The 25808-nt window shown below is 40.8% G+C and overlaps 1 protein-coding gene across 5 annotated transcripts; it reads left to right on the top strand.

Annotated features, from left to right (window-relative positions):
• Nucleotides 1-1414: 1414 nt before the first annotated feature.
• On the top strand, nt 1415-20774 carry LOC129710115 (transformer-2 protein homolog alpha-like). Of its 5 annotated transcripts, none has more exons than XM_055656859.1 (8): nt 1415-1635; nt 12891-13042; nt 15113-15284; nt 16278-16466; nt 17051-17166; nt 18138-18206; nt 20168-20229; nt 20317-20774. In XM_055656859.1, exons 1-8 carry the CDS (start codon nt 1600-1602, stop codon nt 20319-20321), a joined length of 801 nt encoding a protein of 266 aa, XP_055512834.1. In that variant the 5' UTR covers nt 1415-1599; the 3' UTR covers nt 20322-20774. The 5 variants fall into 5 exon arrangements, with proteins under 5 accessions (XP_055512834.1, XP_055512833.1, XP_055512832.1 ...); XM_055656858.1 differs by lacking the exon at nt 1415-1635 and adding an exon at nt 6652-6720 and having other exon boundaries at nt 20171-20229; XM_055656857.1 differs by lacking the exon at nt 1415-1635 and adding an exon at nt 6652-6720.
• The last annotated feature ends 5034 nt before the right edge of the window (nt 20775-25808 follow it).

The raw sequence follows: 25808 nt of genomic DNA, 5'->3' as shown, positions 1-25808 counted from the left end.
GAGTTATCCTCGTACTTTGTGTCTTTTCTTGTAAACCAACATCTGTAGTTCCTTGTTTCTCAATATTCCAAACCCCCAAATTGACAGTGTACCAAATGTGAGTTCCAATACCATCAAGGCAATTTGAGAATTTGTATTCCGTTTAAAAATAGCCTGGATTTCAAATACTGGTAACAATGTCCATAATCGTGTTTAAAAACAATACAGATATGAAATATCAGTGGCCATCAGTGACCATGAAACCAATTCATTGAAAAACAGGATCTGTTTTGTTATAACAAGTTACATTTGAAGGACACAATAATTTAAAATATTGCAAGTCCGGAAATTTGAAAAAAAACAAAAAAGTGCTGAATATACTTAATAAACCCAATTTGCCCACAACGGGCAACATGTCCCATCTACAATAGTCCCACCTGTCTTCATTTGTCCTCTCCATGTACCTGTCTAGGAAGAAACTGCAGATGCTGGTTTAAACCTAAGATAGGCACAAAACGCTGGAGTAACTCAGCGGGTCAGACAGCATCTGTGGAGAAAGGAATGCATATATTTCATTCATTTGTTACTTTTTTTTAACATATCTTTCATTCATTTGTTCTATATACCTCTCCAAATCACTGTCTATATCTCTCGTTTCCCTTTCCCCAGACTGTCTGAAGAAGGGTCTCGACCCAAAACATCACCTATTCCTCTTCTCCAGAGATTCCGTCTGACCCGCTGAGTTATTCCAACTATTTGTGTGGTATCTTCATATACCTACCTGTCTAACCGTTTCTTAAACTTTGAGGTAGGACCTGCCTCAACTACCTTCGCCCACAGTTTGTTCCATACACCCACCACCACCCAATGTCCTCTGGTTCTCGATTCCCCTACTGTGGGCAAGAGTTTCTCTAACTTTTCTATCAATTTCATGAGGTAATCCTTTGCCTTGTTGCAGTTATGTACAATACCTTCCCAACTGGATGTTTTGTTTTGAAGTGATCTCATGACTTACTTAGATCCTTTATTTGTCATTCAGAGAACGAAATGTCGTTGCCTGCAGCCATACATGTAATAATAAACAACAAAACACACAATAAACACAAATTAACATCCACCACAGTGAGTTCACCAGGCACTCCTCACTGTGATGGAGGCAAAAATCTTAGGGTTACTGTCTCTTCCCTCCTCTTCTCCCTCTGACATAGAAATTAGAACAAAAGATCAAAGAGTATCTTTGATTAGAACATGCTGGGGTCCCTACGGGTCTGCCTAACTTGACGGTGGGGGTAACCCCGCCCACTTCCACACGGGGGGGCGGGACAGAGGGGAGCGTCATTGCCAAGATACCAAACGCACATTGGACATGGCTCACGTCAATCAGCGTCGTCTGTGACGTCACGGTCGCCAGCAAGTGCGGTTGTCAAGCAGTATAAAGCGGATCGCGGTTGCCAAGGCGCCATTTTGTCAGCTGTCGGGAATCTGCGCGGCCAAGTTTCCTTTTAATTTGCCCATTTGTCTTTTTTTTTTTAAAAACCCCAAGTTATTTAATCCGGTTATTTATTTTCGTTGCGGAAGCGTGCGTACGTGTGTGGGTTTTTTTTTTGTTCTGTGTTAAAAATGAGTGACACGGAAGAGTTGACGGACGAGGAGAGGGTGAGTAGTAATAGCGCAAAGTGTCACCAGAGCAAGGAGCCCGAGGGTTGGCAGAGCCAGCCAGGGCTGACAACTTCGGGCTTCATGTGTGTGTGTGTGTGTCCTGAGAATCAACAAATACTTCCATTTACTACACCGCACAGGGCTGGGGGCGCGCATGGGTTTATTATTGTTTCGGTTCTGCAACCATGAAGTGTGTGCCAATACTTCTTCCCGCGTATCCCCATTCATTTCTGTTTATTTGACAACCTACATTCGAATGATTTAATACACGCTCGCCCCTTCCCTTCCTTTCTCCGTAATATTTTGTTTCCAGCATCCAGTGAAAGTAAACGGTAGGTTTGTTTATTATAGGCAGCCATCTTTGCATAGTGTCTTAAATTTCATTCAAACAAGCATCCAGCCGTTTACATTTTGTATCACAATTTTTATAACGGGTCTTTTGCTTTTGTTTTTAGATTATATACATTTTTGCTAAACCTTACGCATTGCAAGTACATGGATTTTTTTTTATTGTTGTTGGATAGTACACTTTAAATCTATTGTATATAGTTGCTAGAGATGTAACAAGCGCAGGACCAAATACCATCCGTAGCTCGATATCGAGCATACTGTAAATATATGTGTTTACATCGGGGAAGACGACTCGGCATGACATTTTTTTTGCATTATAAGCATTAAAAAAAAATTATATACATCTATATATATCTATATATCTATATATATATATATATATATCAGAATAGAGATGCCCCAGGCATTTAAAAGCCAACCTTTCAGGTGACAACTTACAATTGTTATTTGTGTTAGGTAGATGAGAGAAATAATTGTTTAGTAGACGAGGAAAACAATTGTTTAGACCATAAGCCCCTGAGTCAAATTACGCTGTTATTATTTCCTCAATTGGACCCGCAGTTTTGTTCGGCGTAGCATTTAGTATTGGTATTGGTTTAGTGCGAATGATGGGATTGAGAAAGTGTGGAGCTAGTTCCCTCGTTCCTGCATGAATTTTGGAAAATCGGGTATGACTCGCAGAAGAATAAGATCAAGCTTTTATCATGTCTTTTCGGATTGAATAATAAAGTCTCGTACCTTCAGTGGCTGGGTTGAATTGTGATCCCTGGCTCTATTTGTTTTGAATTTGCATATTCTCCCTGTGACTGCATGAGTTTCTTTTCAATGCTTTGATTTCCCTACACATCTCAAAGACTAGCCAGTTGCTATGTGAATTGGCTACTGTAAATTGGCTCTAACAAAGGTGGATAGTAGAAGACAATAGACAATAGGTGCAGGAGTAGGCCATTCGGCCCTTCAAGCCAGCACCACCATTCAATATGATCATGGCTGATCATCCACAATCAGTACCCAGTCCCTGCCTTCTCCCCATATACCTTGACTCTGCTATCTTCAAGAGCCCTATCTAGCACGCTCTTGAAAGTATTCAGAATTGGGGTTAGTGCTAATTGATACTGATTGGAAAAATTGAATTACTGAGAGCTAGCATAGACATGATGGGCTGAATGGCCTCTTTCATCAAATAAGCAAATATGAATAAATTAAGTGTGGACATTTACCTACGTTATGTGGCCCATGGATTCTATCCATTAAGACCTTTTGTGCTAAGAACAAACTCCTGGATAAACTCAATAGGTCAAGCAGCATCTGTGAAACAAAATGGATAGATGAAATTTCAGGTCAGGACCCTTCAGATTGCTTGTTTGAAACTACACTAGGAGGATAAAATGTAAATAGGATCCTGAAGATATAAGCACAAACTTTGCTGAAGAAGTCTGAAGATGGGCCTCGACCCGAAACGTCACCTATTCCTTTTCTCCAGAGATGTTGCCCGACCCAGCTTTTGTGTCTATCTTCGGTGCAAATCAGCATCCTTCCTACAGGACTAACTTTAGTTGTTTTCACAGTGTTCTCTTTAAGGTGAAAGGTTATACTTGTTTACTGTCCTTCCTTGCTCACATATTTTAATACCGCATATGTGTGCTATACAGTGAAAAGAAACAATGCACACAGTTCACATTCAAATGGTCGGAGACATCATCTTTGGCTGTCATCTTCTATTAGTATTTTTGAGGTCCTTGTAACAGAATGAATTGTTCAATTTTGACTGCGAATTATCTTGAATGTGGTGGCATCCAAGGGAACTACTGTCATAGATTTTGTATCTAGATTATTAGAAAGATTTAAATGCTGCCTCCCCCACCTCAACTCGATCATGAAAACAAAATGTTGTTAGTATTAACCTGCCATAGAAACTGTAATAAAGAATTGAGATAGACACAAAATGCTGGAGTAACTCAGCGGGACAGGCAGCATCTCTGGATAGAAGGAATGGGTGACGTTTCGGGTCAAGACTGTTCTTCAGAAGGGTCTCAACCCAGAAACATCACCCATTTCTTCTTTGAATGTCAGTGATAAGTTGTGTGGGGAATTGCACAGGCAAATTTTTCATATTTATGGAATAACTATGCTGGAACTGAATTTATCGGCATTGATAGAGACTTTTGATGTGCTGAAGTAGATGATCATTGATTCTTCAGATGATCAACTATTCTTTTGCTGGGTGCAAGTGTTAAAAATTATTCATATATATATATATATATATATGCCTCCCAATTCTGGCATCATTATTACCTGTGCCTTCAGCTGGCAAAGCGCATAGGGTTTGGAATTCCGTCCTGTAGTTTGTCGATCTCTCTTCCTTTTTCTTACTCGTGCTCCATAAAACCCTACCTTTAGTCAGTTCTTGTAAGTTTACGCTCCTGGGAAACATTTTGAGTTATTTTCACCAGTTACAATTGGTTTATAAATGCCAGTTGAAATCTGGCATTACAGTTCCCTTTGACTTTTATTTTGGATGTATGTTATCAGTTATTTTAAATATATTATCCTGCATATAGCATATTTCATTAGCAATGACGGCATCTTTCAATAGCGACGTGATTGTCTTTGCTGTTAATTATCTCTCAATTAACATCAGTAAAGGATGGATGGTGAAGAAGGTTGTGTAAAGGTACAATAAGATATTGATCATCTGGAATAGTAGTATTTCTTCCTGGAGTAAAGTGGTGACATGATAGAGGCAAACAACATTATGAGAGACTTAAGAATAGCTAGCCAATGTCTGTTTGCCATTTAAACATGGCAGTCTAAAACTAAAGTGTATGTGTTTAAGGTGACAGGGAAGAGGTTAAAGTAGATTTTTTTTTACAAAGAATAGTTGGGAAATTGAATGAGCTGCCAGAGGAGGTGGTGTAGGCAGGAGTAGTAACAACACTTGAGGCATCTGACAGGTACTTAAATGAGCAGAGTATGGAAGGATATGGAATTAATGCAGGCATATGGAATTGGTAGAGAGAAGCATGATGGTGGGCTGAAGGACTTGTGTCTCTGTGCCACACTGACTCTAATTTCATGTCTCCAATAGTGACTTTTATTTAAAGTACTAAATTGGTTGTTGGAGTGTCCAGAAATTGTGAAAATGTATACATTATTAAGTCTGTTTATTTCCTTTCCTATATTTATCCTGACCAATTACTCCCGCATGAAATCCTGCAGCACCGTATTATGAGGCAGTTCCCATTTTACAAATGCCTGACTTGTGTAATTGTGCGTTTGGGAGATGTCAGCTGCTGCGGGTATGCAGGTGATTGTTCTTTGCATTAGCTGGAGTTTTGCCACATTGAACCAAGGAAGAATGCATTCTAGTTAACGCATTGATGTCCATTTTGTGAATCCGATCAAAAGACCTGCTGTCCAGGCAAGCAGTGGTATCATTTCTAAAACTGTCAATAGCATTTAAAACCTTACCCGCAGTAAAATCTATTAAAAGAATAATATTATCCTGAAATAGGTTGGGCCTAAATTAGTTAATGTCAACATTATTAAGAATGGGAAAATTAGATTTTTTAATGATTCTACAGTCTATCTATTTCTTTTGACAACGTTTCTCTATAGGCATATTGTGCCGCATGGGAAATCGGTTTGCAGCTGCATTTATGACTTCCAATGTGTTTGGGCTACAATTCTTAGAAACTGAACCGTGTTATAATCTGGGGAGAGCCTATAGGCTGATATATTATTTGTTGGTTTGCCCATCTAATATAACAGTGGAGATGTGATATTGCAGAAGCTAGATTCATGAGCAAAATAATGAAGTAGTGGATGCGGCTACATCTGTGGAGGGAAATGGATGGATGACGTTTTGGATCGGGACTCTTCAGACTGATAAAGCAGGTGGAAGGAAGCTAGAAAAGAGAGTTAGGGGTGGGACAAAGACTGCACTTATAGAAAATTATTTCATACATTTGAAGCTTTTGTCATTCTACCTGCACCCCTGACCTAACCCAGGTGGTAATTGTAGAACCAAATCTAGGATTGGTAAAGAGAGCAAACATTTTGGATTTTTTCCCTTTTTTTTCGTATGGCTGTATGGTAATTCGTATATCACTGTACCTTAATTGGTACATGTGACAATAAAAGACCTCTGAAACCTTTGAACTGGGTAAACTGAGTCAAGGATTCAAAAGCCAGTATCAAAATAGTTGTTGCTCAAACATAAATTAATAAAGAAAACAGAAACTTCTGCCATTTGTTGAAGCCTATTGCATCTTGTATACCTTCCACACACATGTATTTTCCAAAATAAATCAGTGGGTAACATTTTCCTTCCCCAGCCAATGAAAGATTCAACAAAAGTGAATATGTTTAACTTTAGATTAACAATCAGACCATCGATTGTTTTATTGAAATGTATTTTACTCAAATATGTAATTTCATGCATTGTTTGACTCTCTAATTATGATCATTAAGGTAAATTTTTGTTTCCAAGATGAGTTAAATGACAATGATAGAAAAGTATCTTGGGACACTTTTCCTAGGGACTGGTTTGAAATTTGGCAAAATACTTTCTAATGTTGTGGTGTATATGACATTTTACTTAAAGGACTTTTATCATTTAAATTGACTGATATAAACCTGCACATAACATAAATTTATGATTAGTTTTCAGAAAGTATGAAACTAAGAAATAGAAGAAGGAATAGGCGGCTGAATCTGCTCTACCATTCAGTAAGATCATTGCTGAACCTGTACCTTGTCCACTTTCTACCTGATCTCCATATGCCTTTATCCACTTAATGTTCAAATGCTATCATCCTCTAGTCTTAAATACTACTTGATTGAATAACTTCTGCTTTCTGAGGAGACTTTTGTTTTTACTGCTCTGTAAGGAAGTTGCACTTTGATTATAATTGATGAACTGATCCATCATGTAGAGACTGTGCTTCTTGAATCTACAGCCTGAAGAAACAGCAAGTACTCTGTCAGCTCCTTGCAATATCTTGTATATTTTAATAATGTCACTTTGCACGTCCAATTCCTGCTATAGACCAACCTTGGTCTTTTCATTGATTCCTGAGAAATGTTGTCCGATCTGGTGAATCTGCACCATGCTGTCTCCAAGGCAAGTATATCTTTGAGTATGGAAACTAAAACTGCACATAATGTTCCACATTTGGCCTCACCAAAGCCTTGTACATCCACAGCAAGACTTTGTTTTTGTACTCCTATTTTCCTTGCATTGAAGCCCAACTGCATCTTTGGTCAGGGTAGTGGTACAGCTGGTAGAACTGCTGCGGCACAATGCCATTGACCCGGATCCGATCCTGACCTCGGGTGCTGGCTGTGAGGAGTTTGCACATCCTCCCTGAGAATGTGCAAATTCATGGATATGCCCTGGGTACTCCGGTTTCCTACCACGTCTCAAAAATGGTTTGCAGATTAATTCGCCCTCTGTTAATAGTCTCTAGCATGTAGTGAGTGGACGCGAAAGTGGGATAACATAGAACTAGTGTGAATGATGATTGATGGTCGGCATGGACTCGGTGGTCCATAGGACTTGTTTCCATGCTGTATCTTTCAATCAATTCTCTTACTGCATCTCATAAATCAATACATTAGAATTTTTCTGTATGGCCATTTTGAGTTGTGTCAGTGTTTAAAGAACATTGTTTTTTATTTGTGTAGGAAAGAACTGTAGATGTTGGTTTAAATCAAAGGTAGATACAAAAAGCTGGAGTAATTCTGCGGGACTGGCAGCATCTCTGGAAAGAAGGAATGGGTGACATTTCAGGTCGAGACCCTTCTTCAGAGACTCATTCTGAGGAAGGGTCTTGACCCGAAACATCACCCATTCCTTCTCTCCAGAGATGCTGTCTGTCCCGCAGAGTTACTACAGCTTTTTGTGTCTACCTTTGTTTATTATATCTGAAAATCTAAGATTTAACTTGTTGTTAGCAGCTTCCTGAATGTAGATGTGGGAACTGTTTTGAAATTGGCTTACAAAAATGTTTTACTTTAACACGCAGATATTAATCATTTCAATTGAAATTTATTTAAATGTAATTACAGGAAAATCACTATTATCCTTGCAAAAGTTAATTATCTCATGTATTCTACTGAAAAATAGTGCTCCTGTCTACAGAGGCTCACTTGCAAGCAGTGGGATAATAAACAGAACTAGACCAGATAAAACCTTCACCTTGATATTACATCCTCCTTTTTACACAGATGATATGAAGATAGTTTCATATCCCTGGATTATTGTCTGTATACAATTTTAAACTGTCACATTATTTTAGATTTTACTTCTGGGCTGAACTATTAAAACACAATTACAGTAATTAAAAACAATTGTGGCTTTATGATACTGTAAGTAGAGATGCTACCTTACAGCTCCACCAACATGGGTTTGATCCATTGGGTTTTGAAATGTGATTCCCTGGTCTGCTTATCCCACCCCTTCCAGATTCTTGTCCAAGTTCCTCTGCAACTTGTGCTTGCATCTCCTCCCTCATCACCATCTTAGAACATAAGCATCCCTTCTGGTTGAAGCAAAGATTTGTACTCGCCTCCTTCAACCTCATTTACTGCGTCTGAAACGCGCAATGTGGCCTCCTTTACCTCAGAGAGACTAAACACAGACAAGGTGAATGTTTTGTAGCACTCTTATGCTCTGATGCCACTTGCCATCCTGAGGTCCCAGTTGCATGCCATTTCCCTTCCCATTTCCACACCATGTCTCCACTAGCTTGGACGTCCAAAAGAAGCTAGAGGAACAACACCTCGTATTCCACCTTTGTAGCCTATTACCCAATGGTATGAAGTTTGAGTTTTACAATTTAAAGTAAACTTACCCTCCAATGGTTTCTCAAAAATCCGATTCTTCTCTAGTCCTCACATTTGTCTCTCTCCCACTCCTCCTCCCTTAACCTCCCATTTCTTTCATTTTTGCCCCCATTTCACTCCTGGTTCCATCCACACAGCAGACATTTCTGCGAGAGGGTCTTCTGTCCCCATCTGGTTCTGATTCCATCTATTACTCATCTCTCCCTTAATGGGCACCCATTTCTTTCACTATCTTGTCTCTCTTTTCCTTCCACCCCCTGCCCTTCCATGTATATCCCTCCCTCTTGCTTTACATTTAACATCGCTTCTCTCCTTTTTTGATACTGTTTTGTCTGTTTTCATATCTACCCTTTGTCCATCCATTCAGCCATCCCCCCCCTCCCTCCCCCCTATACCAGCATCAGCCGATCAATTGCCAGTGCTGCCGCCACTTCTTTTCTGGCTCCTCCCCTCCCCTAAGCACAATCATTCTGACAAAGGGTACTGATGAGAAACATCATCTGTACATTCCCTCCACAGATGCTGCCCCACCTGCTGAGTTATTCTAGCACTTTGTGTTTGCCGCATGTTTCCAGCATCAGCAGTTCTTTGTGCCTATGTGTTCCCAGCATCACAATCCTTATTAGTTTCCAGCATTAGTAGCCTTTTGTGTTCCTGCTCATCACCCTCCAGCAGCAGTTCCTTCCTTCATCCTCAACTTCCCCCACTGGCTCCAAATTCCCTTTTCTGTCTGCCTCCCTCTATCATCTACCTGCTTGTGCCATCCAACTTCACCTCCCCCACCTGGCTCAACCTGCTGTCAGCTTTCACCCTTCCCTTATCCACCATTCACTGACTCCCATCTCACCATTCTCCCCTCCTCTTTATACTGGCTATCTTCACACTGGGTCCTAATGCAAGGTTTCAACACAAAAATGCAGATCATTCTTCACCCCCTTCCCCCTCTCCCCTCATCTGCAGTCTCTTGTGTCTCTGGGTTTGATCTTGATCTGTGTGCAGTTTGCATGTTCTCCCTGTGATTGGAGCTTTCATTCAGCCCTTCAAAATTCCTCCCACTTCCCAAGGATGTGTGAATTGATAGGTTAATTAGCTTCTGAAAAGTACAATAAAATGAGAATAGTGTCGCTTTAATGTAAATGGGTGCTTTATGTTCAGCACTGACTCAGTGGTCCTGTTTCTTTTCTGTCTGACTATGGAAAAAAACTGGATGCTGGAAATCTGAAATGAAAATAGAAGGAAAAAAATTCAGCAGATTAGGCAGTTTTCCACTTTGACAAAGGGTTTTCAACCTGAAACATTAACTCTGCTTCTCTTTCCACAGATGCTGTGTGACATGCTGGGTTTTTCTAGCATTTTCTATTTTGTTTCAAAGAATCCACACTGGCGCAGCAGTAGAGTTACTGCCTTCCAGCGCCCGATACCCTTGTTCGATCCTGACCACGGGAGCTGTCTGTACGGAAATTGTACGTTCTCCCTGTGACCGTGTGGGTTTTCTCCGGGTGCACCGGTTTACTCCCACATTCTCAAGACATGCGGTTTTGCAGGTTAATTGGCTTCTGTAAATTGTCCAAAATGTATAAAACTATTGTATGGGTGATCACTGGTCGGCATGGACTTGGTGGGCAGAGGGGCCCGTTTCCACGCTCTTAAGCTAAACTAAAACTTTTATGAAAGATAATCTATCAAAGTATTATTACCAATCTTCAAAAGCCTGCATTAATCAAACAGAATTTATTACGTTAAGAACACTGATTTGTACACTAATGGCATTAAAATCGTCATGGCAGACAGGCAAATGATTCACTTAGAGCAGCCTGGGGTTTACCACCCTCTTGCACCAAGACAGTAAATCACCAAAATATTGCTTGTTGAATTGCATTCAACTGATGTTTTGATATTATATCAATTTATATAATTTTTTGTCACATAGAAATCAGGCAGTTTACTTGAAACATTAATTAAGTTTAAAATCTTTACATGTATGTATTTGGTAAATGAAGTTAAATACAGTTCTTTATTTACACGACAGTTAACGGCTTGCTGTTTATAAATTAATATCCAAGAATGCTATAAATTGGAGAATTTTAGACTCGAATTACAGGAAAGCTGATATTGAATAAAGTTTGTAAAATGTAGTCAGGAATATTTTTTTAATTGTTATGGTTTGAGCCTGTGTGGACCACCAATTCCTCCAGGAAGATGGTATTGGCTTGCAAGATATCAGTAATGACCACTCATCAGTTTCAGTAATTTGCTCTAGCTAGACAGTTTCATCTGTTCTGGTAGCTGGATTTGGTCTAGTTGGGTTAAATCTTGTGTTGTTTGTGAAAAATCTCTATGGCTGAGTACTTGCAACCAAATGCTATGGGCGTTAGACCTGCCTACTGTAATCTCTCTCTGTGGCGAATCAGTTTGATTTTGGTGATTTAGGAAACACAAAAATGCCAAATCTGTACCCAACAGGCACATTAATTTCTTTACTGTCTTGATGAGGTTATTTATTTCATCTCGCTCATTATATTTCATTAGTAATGATGTCTTTATTTTTAACTATACAGTCTGATTGCTAACTCCAAATTGAGCATGTATTTAAATTTTTGGAGCATTTTCCAACAATGGTGGAATGGTGCTGCATTCTTTTGGGCAGATTAGTTTTGAACTGCTCTCTTAATAATAGGGCTTTATCGTGTTTTATTATGCACAAATCGTCGTGTCTGAGGATTTTCTGCAGCGAGATCAAAAATGATGCGATTACAATAAAGTCATAAACATTCGGGGAAGATGACTTCTTGAGATTACCAGCATGTAAAGCTAACACGTGTGCACATAATCTTTAGCCCCTTCTCACCTAATTTCAGTTTACAAGAAGAATGATCAGATTCATCCCACTGTATTTTATTCCTCTTTGATTTGTTTTTCTGTTTATTAAGGATCATGGCACAAGCTTTTATTACATAATCCAAATCAGATTTGCAGCCAAATTCAACTTGAATGAAATTAAATTTGGATAAGCAGCAGCCTAATGATAAGAATTAAGTTGAAACTGTTGAAACTAACTACGTAGAGAGCAAACTGTTAACATATCTTCCCCATACTTTTTTTTTTTCTTTTCAAAATGTCTTTTGAATGAAAGGATTGTGGTCATTATATCATCTATTTCCCACGCCAATAAATGGGTATGAGAATCCAAGTAGAAATATTTGTATAATTTTGAGTTTTTAATTTTGATTGCAGTGGTTTTTTAAAACCAGAGATAATACTGAGTAATATTTATTAAAGTAACTATTTCACTGTAGCGCTTGATTTTGCCATCTCAAACCTCGAGGAACTTGAATACTGTCTGATTCGTACAAAAAAAGTAAAACTCAATTGGCTCATCCTTTCCCCAGTAGGCACTTCAAATAAAATCCTAAATGGCTGAATAAATTTTAATGGGAAATTAAGATTTGCAACAAGTTTTAATCTGATCCCATATACCTCATCATGCTGAATATTCTTTTTTCATTAAGGTTAATAAACATGAAGAAGGTGGAATAATGGAAGATAATCAAGATAATGACACAAGTATTGCAGATCAGTCAAATAAATTTGAAGCTGAAATGAGAGCGAAGAATGGTCAGATAGAAGAGCATGCATGGTGTAAGGCATTAAGTGGTTTGGAAGGTGAAGAATTCTCGGTGTGAGAAAACTGAAAAATGAAGAATGAAGAAAAGAAAATTTAAAAACGAGTGAAGTAAATTTAAAAGAAGGTGTCTGAAGGAAAGATACCTAGGCCAAGTAATGTATATAGTCTATTTGTGTCTGTATGCTACAATTCTAGTATAAATTGCATGCTAAACTTTATAATCAGACTGATTAATAGAAAAAAAAATTGGACAAATAATATCAGGGACTATTTAATTTTCTGGCTAGGTTAATGGGGCTTGCTTTATTAGGGAAGTGGTTGAGGTGAAATTAAGTGCTATAGTTGAGAATAAGGCATTTTGCCTGGTTAGGTTGCTGTTTGTCTTATCTTGCTACTTATTTGGTAACAAAATATCCTGATGCACTAGGATGGGAGGTCAACATCAAGATCACGGAGTAGGAGCCCAGCTGGACTGGCTAAGCCTAAAAGCCAATCTGCCTCTCGCTCACTGTCAAGAATATCAAAGTTGTCAGGATCCCGGACATCATTCTCACGATCTCGGTCAAGGTCCAGATCACGGTGAGTGGAAATACTATAAGATTCCTGAATCTCTATGATGCATGTTCTTCACAATCATGACTCGAGTTTGAAACCTTTGATGCGCATTTAAAAATATTCCCTTCACTGTGTATTCATTTCTAATGCTGAACTCATTTTTTTCTTACTGCATAATATATTTGAATTTATAATAGATCTTAGCCAATTCTCACATAGTAATATTGTGATTTGTGGTAGAGGATTTGAAGATTGAACCTAGTAACTGAATGAATATCAAATTGGGGGAGTGGGGGCTATGAGTAACAGTATTTATTCAGACTGCCGAAAAGTGTGAAATTGTGTTTTACCAGAATAAATGATGAGCCAAATGTTACTTTTGCAGAATTCACACGTTTCATCGATAATGTTTTATTATTAATGTTATATGTGTCATTCCTAATTGTCACTGTGTCATGTTGTCACTTGTGGGCGGAGCACCAAGGCAAATTCCTTGTATGTGAATACTTGGCCAATAAACTTATTCATTCATTAGTATGCAGATAAATATGACACATTTGGTAGGAAGCAACACATTCCTTGGAAACTGCCTCTGAATATAATTGAGAAGCAGAGGGATCTGACATGCAGGAGCATAAATTGCAAAATATCAATGTTAGTCGAAGATGCCTAATCTTAAAAGGACAGATTCAAAGTACGAAGATAGACACAAAATGCTGGATCAGGTTTCGGGTCGAGACCCTTCATCAGACGGTCATAGAACAAATGAATGAAAGAAATGTTTTTAAAAAAAAGTAACGATAAAGGAAAAAGGCCATTCAGAGTACGTTTCAGAGTACGAGGGTCATTTTCTGAAAGGCAAGAAAGTTGGGTTAATAGAACCTTGGGGAAGGCGATCGATTGTGGTCTTCATATTTTGAAAAGGTTATGGGAGCACAGGAAAATAGGCAAAACAGACTAGTTTGGGCATTTAGTCATCAAGGTTTAGAAGGAAGAAGACTCCAGAGTATAAGATATTGAAGTATAAATATGCTATTTGGATCCTCGTGCCTGAGATTGTTTGGATCAGTTTTTTGGGATTTTGGCAGAAATATATTGTGGTCTCTTTTTCCAACCTTGGTTCTTGCATTTGCATAAAATGATGAAAACAAAAGCAGTGTTCCCAGCCATTAGAAACCTTTGTTATTTTGTGGGAGTCGGTAATAGAATTTGCAGTGGGAAAGAAAGGTGGGAAAACAGGCACACAGTGCTTTTGAATTCTTCAACATATTTTGTTTAGTTTAGAGATGATACAGCGTGGAAACGGGCCTTTCAGCCCACCGAGTTCACGCTGACTTCACCAGTACACTAGTTCTATGTTTTCCCAGTTTCACACCATACACACTAGGGGCAATTTACAGAAGCCAATTAACCTACAAAGCTATGATAACATAAAAACGAATGAAACAATGATTTGCCAGGTTGTCATCTTTCAATGACTGACTGACTTTCATGCTGATAGACTTCTTTAAAAATAAAGTGACCAGCTCCAAGTTGTTGCTTGATCACTGCAGTGACTTACTCAGCAAATAGAGAAAATTACGTTCAATATGCAATACTGAAGCAGACCGTTTGGCCCAAACCGTCCATGGCAGCATTTATATTTAAGCTTCTCCCACCTAATTCTGACCACACATTCTGCTATTCCCTTCCTTGTGCTTGGCATTTCCTTTAAAATGCAACTAAATGCTTTATCTTATTCCTTGATGTTCTTATTGTGGTTCTGCAATTTATATGTATTTATTTGGTGAGCTATCCCAGGAGATTTTGATACATTTTAGTTTTTCTTTGAAGAAAATTGTCTGGGCCTGAACATGGAAATGTTTTGCTTGAGTGTTAATCCATTGAAACGACAAGTTATTCCTCTGCCCGGAAGTGGCCTGTGAAGTACAATTGAAACGTATTCACTGTTAAGACACAGTAAAATGTAGTTTTGAAGTAGAAGCCTTGCTGAGATCACAATTAAGGTTATTTATTTATAATTATAATTATACACATTTATTTTTGTTTTATAGAATATAGAACTGTTGATCAATTACATTCCTGTCTCCACAGGTCACGTTCCCGTCGTCATCGCCGTCGCTCAAAGTATTACTCACGATCCAGATCTCACACTCGGTCATACAGGAGGAAAACCAGGAGCCGATCGTACTCACCTGTGTACAGGCGTCGAAGAAGCAGCAGCCACTCTCCCATATCCAGCAGGCGGCGTCACGTTGGAAACAGGGTCAGTAGAGATTGGGAATTTGATTATTTTGTGTATTTATTTTTAAAAAAAGGTATATTATGCCAAGAAACCCTGCTGTTTGGTAATATTGTTCTCAGATGTAGCTCACCAATCTAATTTCATAGAATCGACTAACAAACAATATGCTACAAAATATTCAAAAACATTATCAATTAATCCAAACAATATAACTTTGGTTTGAGGATAGACTCAAACAGCTGGACTAACTCAGCAGGTCGGGCAGCATCTCTGGAGAAAAAGAATAGGTGTTGTTTCAGGAATGGTTCTGACCCGAAACGCCACCTATTCTTTTTCTCCAGAGATGCTGCACATCCCACTACAATACTCCAGTCTTTTGTGGCTATCTTCGGTATAAACCAGCATCTGCAGTTCCTTCCTACACAATATAATTTTGGTCTATTAAGCAAAGGAGGTAACAGAGGAGATTTGATTACTCTTGTGCCAAGTCTAGTAACTTTGTACACCTCTTTCCTTCAAGAGGAAGGATCTTGCCACCTCATTGTCATGGCCAGATGCAGGACCACACACTCAGTGAAAGATTTGCTGGAAGCAATGTTCTTTGACAATTTGATTGTCTTTTCTCAATTCTCGTGCTTGACTGAAGTAGGTATCTGTAGTAACGTCATCTATCCATGTTCTCCAGAGATGCTGCCTGACTTGCTGAGTATCTATCTTTGGTGATTACCTAACATCTGCAGTGCTTTGTTTCTCCATTTGTACTGACTATGTTTTGGCTCGGTCATCTGACTGGCATCCAGAACACTGATTTATAGATGAATCTTGCAGCTAGTGGGGCTTATTCATGTGATCACTGTGCAGCTGAACATCTATCAAGTATCAGTTTCAGAACAGTTGATTACCATAATATACATGATGGGAATGATATATATTTCAATAACATGTTCAGTATCTCCTTTTTGGGGAAGGATGGTGACTACTATCATTCAACTGCTGTTTTTATTTCCTCTTTAGACCAACCCGAATCCTAACAATTGTATCGGCGTGTTTGGCCTGAGCTTGTACACTACTGACCGGGAGCTGCGTGAAGTGTTTTCCCGATATGGACCACTCGCAGGAATCAATGTGGTCTATGACCAGCGGACAGGAAGATCAAGAGGATTTGCGTTTGTCTATTTTGAAAACGTTGAAGACTCTAAAGAAGTACGTTTACTTGGCAATTCGACTGCCAATGGGGCACAAACTAAGATTTTCATCTGACAGCGTGAATTCATGTTGGGAAATGCAAGCACTTTGTTTTACTATTATTCCAGTATGTGGAAATATAAAACCCAGTTTTAAAAAAAAATTGGGGTTGCTAGAAGGTGCAGGCCCTCCAGTTCTGGGCTAGACCTGCAGAGCCACAGTCTAGGGTTTATCTCACTTTTGCTATCCTTTTAAGTGTAAATTGCTAAAGTAACAGTTCTGTGAAAAAATCTCAAATAAAGGGTGACCATTTTGTATGTATCTTAAACCCTCTACTCTATCTATGTTCTGTCAATTCCGATTATTTTGCCAAAGGGTCTGTACTTTCTAATCTGGAATGACGGCAGTAAAGTTGGCACGTATTGCAACAAATCCAACTAGTGCAATAGCATTTTTGTAACACTTTTCCTATGGCTACAAAACAGTAACATATGTACATCGAAAATTGTATTCATCAGTTTAAATCTTATTACTTTAAGTGTAAGTTCTGGTAAAATGCAACATTGCAAATAGCAGCATTAAAGTAATGCTTTTCTCAATAGGCAAAGGAACGTGCAAATGGGATGGAACTTGATGGCCGGCGTATTAGAGTAGATTATTCCATTACAAAACGGCCCCACACACCAACTCCAGGAATCTACATGGGCCGACCAACAACGTGAGCTCAGCCTTTTATATATAATTTTTGTATTGTAATGCTCTAGCACAGGGGTCGGCAACCTTGTTCTGCAGAGGGGCCGGGACGCACGTCTGTGAGCGGATGGTGGGCCACATTTATCATGTGTACACATGGATCCTGCCCCGGATGGCAGGCATCAAATCGCGTGTTCACATAGATCCTGCCCCTTTGAGGATGCAGACAAAAATGGTTACGGGTGCTCACGAACATGGCGCACCTACGGACCATTGCCTTGGCTCTGTCCTGAAGGCGCTGGCTCAAATATTCACAATCACTCGTCCCCGGCCTATTGACACCACCGATCTCGACAGTGCATTTAAGAAAGAGCTGCAGGTGCTCGAAAAATTGAAGGTAGACAAAAAAGCTGGAGATACTCAGCGGGTGAGGCAGCATCTATGGAGCGAAGGAAGAGGTGACGTTTCGGGTCGAGACCCTTCTTCAGACTGGTCTCAGAGCAGCGTCATCTGATTTTGAAGAAGGGTCTCGACCCGAAACATCCCCTATTCCTTCGCTCCATAGTTACTGCCTCACCCACTGAGTTTCTCCAGCTTTTTTTTTGTCCACCTCTGATCCCGAGAGTGAAGGCCAGACACAGAAGGTTGTGCAGCCGTGCCGGCGGCTTAGCGCAGGATGCGGCACAGCCATAGCTCGGCGCTCCTCGGCAGCTCGGTGCTCCTCGGCTGTTCGGCAGCTCGGCGCTGCTCCGCCATTGAGGCCGCCAGCCCAGGTCTCCTTGCGTCACCGCGCCTGGGCGCCGTGGCCTCGGGCCCGGGAGGTACCGGAGAAGAAGGAAGTCGGCCGGCTGGATAAATACGGGGAAAAAAATATGCTTGCGGGCCGGACGATTTCGGGTTGCGGGCCGCATTCGGCCCAGGGGCCGTAGGTTGCCGACCCCTGCTCTAGTAATTATGAACATGGGTGGATGCTAATTTTATGTTGGCATTTTGCAGCCGTGTTCATTCCTCTCATTACCATGACTCTCACAGTGATAGATACGATGATGGGGATTTCACCTACAGGTAATTATTTGAATATATTCTTTGTGCACAGTGTTGTCCTCCATATTTAATATAATTGGACCATTCTAACTGTCTCTCTCTTTGTAACGTTGTCTACCTCAGTGGTTCCCAACCTTTTTTAGTTCATGGCCCCCTTGGGCTCTTTACATTTTTCTGTGCCCCCCCTCCCGACATTATTAGTGGGGGAAAAAAGTTCATTGAACCCGTGGCCCCCTAAATCCCCAAATTTTTCTGTGGCCCCCCTGAAATTTGCCATGGCCCCTTTGGGCCTCATGTGGCCCCAGGTTGGGAATCACTGGTCTACCTGACTGAATCTCTCCAGCTCAAAGGCTCTGAAGACCACCATTGTTACCACATTTGACTTCCCTCAGGCCTAACTCCATCTTGTTGTCTAAACTTCCATTCCTTTGGTTAAAACTGGTGTGTTTTTCCAGAGAATCATAGAGTGTGGAAACAGGCCCTTCAGCCCAACTTGCCCATACCAGCCAACATGTCCCAACAACACTAGTCCCACCTGTCCATATCCCCCCAAACCTGTCCTAACCATGCACCTGTCTATTTCTTAAACGTTGGGATAGTCCCAGCCTCAACAACCTCATCTGCTTGTTCGCACACCACCACCCTCTGTGTGAAAAAGTTACCCCCTCAGATTCCTATTAAATCTTTTCCATCTTCACCTTGAACCTATGCCCTCTGGTCCTCAATTCCCCTAGTCTGGGCAAGAGACTATGTGCATCTACCCGATCTATTCCTCTCATTATTTTGTACACCTCTATAAGATCACCCCTCATCCTCTTGCACTCCAAATAATAGCCTACTCAACCTCTCCCTATAGTTCACACACGTGGTGCTTGGTAACTTAATTTGATGGCAGATGAATTGGATGATAAATTTTGGATTTTGTCCTCTTTCATGCCTTTAACATCACTTCCAGACTTAACTCCCAGTGTTATGCAGGCAACCAATTTCATGTTATTTTAAAATCACTTTTGCACTAGTGTTTGCTTGTCTTTAAGATTTTGTTAAGCCTAATTTAATTTATATTTTTGTACATCTAACCATCTCTTCTATATTGTGCTGTCACTTCTGACAAATGTACGTACACTGGGATGTTTTGCCTCTATGTAAATGTGATATAGCTTTATTTCCAACCCCAACTTTATATTTTGTATCTTGATTCCTTTTTCCACATACCTCCATACTTTGCTCTTTCTCTAACGTTAAAGCTCCACTATGCCTTCCCTTTCTCCAGTTTTAGTCTTTTGATCACCTCTCACTATACTCGGGCAATGACAGAATTTCCTCCAGTGATTTATGCTTTTCACTAGAATTTCCTTCCCAAAACTCATCTGCAATTTACCTCACTCATTTTTAATGTAACATAAAACCCAACTTTGTTTAGCTGAGTAAAAAAATTAGATGAGTAATATTTCAACGTACAATTGCAAATGAATTATAATCATTCCTTCTTCCAAATGCCTATAATGCATAATATAACCACATATCAATGTTAATTCCTCTACAGTTAAGTAACCATCTGATTTTAGATTGAAAGGGACTCAAAGGGACAGCATCTCTGGAGAACATTTCTGTTCGGGACCCTTCTACTGACTGGAGGCTGGAGGCCCCCACCTCAGGCCTCTACCTGAACTGGGAGTCACTACCTCTGATTGAATCTGCTTTTAGATTGACATTGCACACCCTCAACTCAACAATAAACAAAGTTTTACCTGTAACCTGACCAAGCTATCTCTAAGTTATGAAGGGGATTGCCTCTTTTTTCTTGTGTATTAAATGTCCATTTATATTATAACAATACAGTAACTAGCAGACATCTCTAAATTTCAAAGTTGCAAACTGTGAGGAGACGAGCCAACCAGCCTGTGTATATTTTGAAAATTGAGGTTGCGTGATAAAAATCTCAACTTCCTGGTTGTATTCTGAATTTCTTCTCTTCCTAGAAGACGTTCAACTTCACCCTGTTACAGCAGATACCGATCTCGATCTCGTTCTTACACACCACGTAAGTGTCCACGCCTGCAGTTTCTCTCCTGCTTTGCAGAGCTATTTGTGCTCAATCTGATTCTGAAATGCTGTTTTCTTCCTGCAGGTTGACACTGATGATAGACCAAGTACGTCCTGTCAGTTTAAGTGATGGAAAGGTTTTCAGCCTACAGGGATTTTTTTTTTTTTAACAAAGATGGAAAATCTTGGGCATTGCAATGCATTTTTTCAAAATAAAAAGAAAAAGCTTTTTTTTATTTTATTAAGCAAAGCCCTATAATCAACAGTCTTTCATTTTAAGATGTGTTCTGGTGCTTCACTAAGTGGCATTGCATATACATTGTAAGAAGGAGTCTGTCTTTTTAATGGATTCCACATGCTGTATGTGTTGCATTAAATCATTATTGCAGAAATAATTCTGGTACGAATGTTCTTAAATTAACTTTTGCATATTAAGCGGTGTCTTGACTTTTTGTGCACAAAGGTTTGATTATGCAGTGCTTCATAAGAAAAGATTCAATGATAAAGCTGCTGTTTGACTTGCAATAAATGACTTGGACACAATGTGGGGCCTGATTTCTTTACTATCGCACGTTTTGTGGTTTGGTGAAAAGAGGGTGTTCTTCAGCCACTGAACCCATAGAGAATGGCATCACTGATGTTTCGGAGCATACACCACATCCATGGTTTTGGCCATCTGTCAGCGCTTGGCGTGTAGGTGAACGCATCCTCCAGGAAAACCTTTGAGACTCCTCGTAGATCAGACCTGAGATCCATTTGACCCGGGCCTCGCAGAGCCAGGCTGCTTTGGTGATGCCGTGGATGATATCGCAAAGTACTTTCTGATGCCGCTCTGCTTCACCCTTGCCTCCTTCCCCTCCGCCCGATATGATGCTGCTTCACACAAGTTGCTGCACAGAAAAAATGCAGCACAATAACGGCGCCTTTGGCTCAACTCATTCACGCTTGCCAAGATGTCCACTCGAGCTAGTCGCATTTGCTTGTGTTTGGCCTGTATCCCTCTAAACATTTACAATAGTATCCATGTACTTGTCTAAATGTATTTCAAACATTGTAATTGTACAGGCATCTACATCTTCCTCACGCAGTTGGTGCCATGTAGCCACCACCCACTGTGTGGAAAGATTCATCCCTTTGTGTCCTTTTTGAATCTTTTCCCTCTCACTTTAAATCATTGCCCTCTATTTTTACACTCTTCTTCTTCTCTGGGAAAGGGGGTTGTGACCAGTCACAGTATCTGTGCTCCTTGTGATTTTAATATACTTCCATCAGATCACCCCACAAACGCCTCTGCTCCAGGAAAAGTCTCAACCGATCTAGCTTCCTTATGAGCCCACCAGTTCTGATAACATCCTTGGGAATCTTTTCTGCAGTTTCCAGCTTAAAGAAATCTCTCCTCTGTCCAATGTCCTCAATGGGGTAGAGGAAAATCAGAGATGTACCAAAGCTTACTGAAGGACCATGCAGGAGTGGAGTCCCAGCACCTCTGGAGAAAAAGAGTAGGTGGCGATTCAGAACTACACCAGGTACTGCAAGGGCGCTCTCGCCAATTCCTCGTACAGATGTGACTGCCCAGCTCCTGTATTTGGTGCCCTGACTGATGAAGGCAAGTGTGCCAAATACTTCCTTCACCATCCTGTGTCGCCATTTTCAGGAATAAGATCAAGAGTGTTTATTTGTTATTCTCGGTATATAAAGTGGAACTATGGCGTTTTTTTTCTTGTTGCAGCTTCATAGGAAATTTGGACATTACCTATACCTATACCCCTTGAAAACACACTTCTGTTTTGAAAAGACCATAAAAACTGGTAGTTGCAGCCTTAACCAGTCAGGTTTGTATTGCTGCTTGTTAAGAGGACCAGTATACATGTGTCAAAATATTGTATTGTAGTGGTTTCGTTCCTGAAGTTGCATTAATTCCTGGGCTCAACAATGCACTAAAGACATGGGATTTAAATCCCACCATCCCAACAAAGGAATTTATTCCAAGTATATAGATGTAGAATTAAAATAAATGCAATTTAGTTTAGTTTCTTGTCACATGTACCAAGGTACTGTGAACATTTTTTGCTGTTGCATACAAGACTATACATGATTACAATCAAGCCATCCATAGTGTACAGATGCAGGATAAAGGGAATAACATTTAGTGCAGGATGAAGTCGGATTAAAGGTGGTTCACAGGTCTCCATTTGCACACCGTCCAATCACATAAGGTACCACTATATATATATATGAATGTAAATACATTTATATATACATTGTACTTGAGTTTGTACATTGTACCTGAGTTTGACTCGAATATATATATGCACACACATATACACAATCAAATATATATATGTGTGTGTGTGTGTGTTATGATATATATATAGTGGTACCTTATGTGATTGGACGGTGTGCAAATGGAGACCTATGAACCACCTTTAATCAGACTTCATATATCAGGTTTTTTGAAGAAGATTTCAGACCCTTTTTCTCCAGAGATGCTGCCTGTCCCGCTGTTAATCCAGCATTTAGTGTCTATCTTCGCTGCAAACCAGCATCTGCAGTTCCTTCCAACACAACGGTTACCTGATAAACTCGGCAAAGCACTTGTACGGATGCGAAAATCACACAATCCCATTCACGGTGGGACATAATAAAACTGGTCCAAAGTCCCAATCAACTACATTTAGGTCGGAAGCAACTGCAGATGCTGGTTCACACCGAAGATAGGCACAAAATGCTGAAGTCACTCAGCGGGTCAGGCAGTATCTCTGGAGAACATGGATAGGTGATATTGCGGATCGCGGCCCTTCTTCAGACTGAATCTAGAGAGGTTTGGGTGGGTGGGGGGGGGGGGGAACCACACTACCAGAGAACATCATTTGCCGGCTCTGATTTGTCCTGTTTCTTTTTATTGCATCCAGTTCCTGCCGTTTCCACACCAACCGTCACATCTCCATTTTCTCCAGAGATTCTGCCTGACCCGCTGAGTTACTCCAGTTTTGGTATAAACCAGCATCTGCAGTTCATTTTCTATTACACATAAACTGACACCTGCGGTTCTCTCCCACTCCTCCCGGTCCCCACATGCTCCCCCTCTCCCTTCTCCGCCTCCCACTCGCGTGTGGTCACACACATATTCAGTTGTGTTTCTCCTCTGTCTACCCCTTCCCCCGCGACCCACCCCGCTCTCCTGCCCCCCCCCCCCAAATATTCCCTCCATCACCTGGACGCACCTATCACCTACCAGCCCCTGCCTCACCCTCCCTGTCACACTCGCTCACTCGCTCACTCACTCACTCACTCACTCACTCACTCACTTCCATCTGCACTCTCACTTTAGTATCACCATCGCCTTCGCGGATGTTGCCCGACCCGCTGAGTCTCTCCAGCAAGTTGCTTATCCCCGATGGAGGATCTAGATTCGAAAAAAAAAGCACCCACTACTTTTCTCCGGAGAGTTGATGCCCAGCCCGCTGAGTTGCTCCAACGCTTTGAGTTTTAATCAGGTACTCATGCAAATTCTGTTTAAATGTGAGGGGCGTTTCTGACCGTGTCAATGTTCCAAGCTAAGACCCGTCCTCTCGCAGAGTGACCGACCACAAACTTTCACTCTGTCTCTCCACTCACACATGCTGCCTGACATATTGAGTGTTTCCAGTTGCAGTGTTTTAAACCCCCTCCCTTTCGGTGAGATCCACATCCCTTGGTCCCGCTCGGTAGAATAAACCTCCCAATCTCCTATCGAATCACGTTAATAATTAAAACGAACTTCATTCAGAATTTAAAAAATACATACAACACGAACTATGTAAAAAAAATCATCCGACATCCTCGGAGTCTATGCATATATTCATTAGCGTGTTTCCAGAAATATGATTTGATACCTAGTCATTTAGTCTGAAGAAGGGTTTCGGCCCGAAACGTCGCCTATTTCCTTCGCTCCATAGATGCTGCTGCACCCGCTGAGTTTCTCCAGCATTTTTGTGTACTTATTTTGTACACTTCGATCTTCCAGCATCTGCAGTTCCTTCTTGAACACAGGGGTAATATCCTTTCCTCGTTTGAGGGGCGTCTCCGCCATACCTGCTCAATATGTCCTTTTAATAATCACTCTAAAACCATGTCCCTCAATTTTTGTAGGAAGGAACTGCAGATGCTGGTTTAAACCGGAGATAGACACAGAATGCTGGAGTAACTCAGCAGGTCAGGCAGCATCTCTGGAGAGAAGGAATGGGTGACGTTTCGGGTCGAGACCCTTTTTTTTCAGACTGGTTAGGGATAAGGGAAACGAGAGATATGAACAGGGAAATACGTCAATTTATCTAAACTCCGATTATATTCCCCACCGCAATCAAATCTCCCCTCGGCCTCCGCTCTTCCAAAGAAGACAAAGGTGGAATAGTCAACGTGTATTTGCAGGAGTAAGATATTGAGACACCTGTGAGCTGCATCTAACGTCACGTCTCAGGTCCGGGGGGCGGTAGAAATTGTGTAAAGATCCAAACTGGCCATGATTAACACGTCCGGGCGGTGCGAGTTTTATCGTCCAGCCAAGTTTGTTTAAAAGTTATTTTAAAGGGAAGTTTAACCTGCCAAATCTCATCTATTTTGGCGTAAAATACGTGTCTCGATTTGATATATTAAAAAATAAACACAGCCCCATGGGTTTGGCAGGGTTTGTGATCTCCCGTGGCGTCTTGAAGAACTGATCATACATCTAACCCCCCAAACCTCCCGTGTGCCGAGTGCTCAGTCTAATCCCGTAACAAAAAAAAATATTGCTTTGGTTTTGAGTTTGCTTTGAAAATGCAAGCGGGTTAGAAGTTGGAGAGGATGCCGTGAAATATATGTTTCAGGGAAGCGCGGAGATTGGCAGCGTGGTCTTTCGGATGAGGTGTTGCTGCTGGCCATGAGACCGGGTTACACTCGGGGTGAAAAGCCACACCGATCCAACCCACTCAAAGCCTCCATACGAGCCCAATAACTCGACGAAACCAGGCACCGGCGCTGTATACAACAGAACCCCACAAAACACAGCAGAACTGGGCGACGTGTGTAGGAGGGAACTGCAGATGCTGGTTTACACCGAAGATAGACCCCAAAATGCTGGAGTAACTCAGCGGGACAGGCAGCATCTCTGAAGAGAAGGAATGGGTGGCGTTTCGGGTCGAGACCCTTCTTCAAACTAGATTCAGGGGAAAGGGACACGAGAGATATAGACGATGATATAGAACAAATGAATGAAAGATATGCAATAAAGTAACGTTGATAAAGGGAACAGGCCATTGTTAGGATGTCGATCCGAAACATCACCCATTCCATCTCTCCAGAGATGCTGCCTCACCTGCTGAGTTACCCCAGCATGTCGTGACTATCTTCTATCTGTCTAGCTCCCTTCAAAATGTTTTTTTTTCCGATATTACTGCAAATATTTCGAATGTAAAACGACTACCAATACCTTCGCTCCATAGATGCTGCTGCACCCGCTGAGTTTCTCCAGCATTTTTGTGTACCTTCGATTTTCCAGCATCTGCAGTTCCTTCTTGAACACCAATATACCTTCTATTGATTTTGATTCCTATCCGA

This window comes from Leucoraja erinacea, chromosome 27 (genome assembly GCF_028641065.1).
Source record: "Leucoraja erinacea ecotype New England chromosome 27, Leri_hhj_1, whole genome shotgun sequence".
NCBI lineage: Eukaryota > Metazoa > Chordata > Chondrichthyes > Rajiformes > Rajidae > Leucoraja > Leucoraja erinaceus.
The sequence above is the reverse complement of the archived record's forward strand: the minus strand, read 5'-3'. Positions and strand labels throughout refer to the sequence as shown.

Bases quoted from the DNA above. Each gene is read 5' to 3' on its own strand.
- LOC129710115 (XM_055656857.1), top strand. From the start codon at position 6,667: ATGAAACTAAGAAATAGAAGAAGGAATAGGCGGCTGAATCTGCTCTAC. The intron at 15,285-16,277 runs GTCAGTAGAGAT...TTTCCTCTTTAG, and splicing joins GGCGTCACGTTGGAAACAGG to ACCAACCCGAATCCTAACAA. The intron at 17,167-18,137 runs GTGAGCTCAGCC...GGCATTTTGCAG, and splicing joins TACATGGGCCGACCAACAAC to CCGTGTTCATTCCTCTCATT.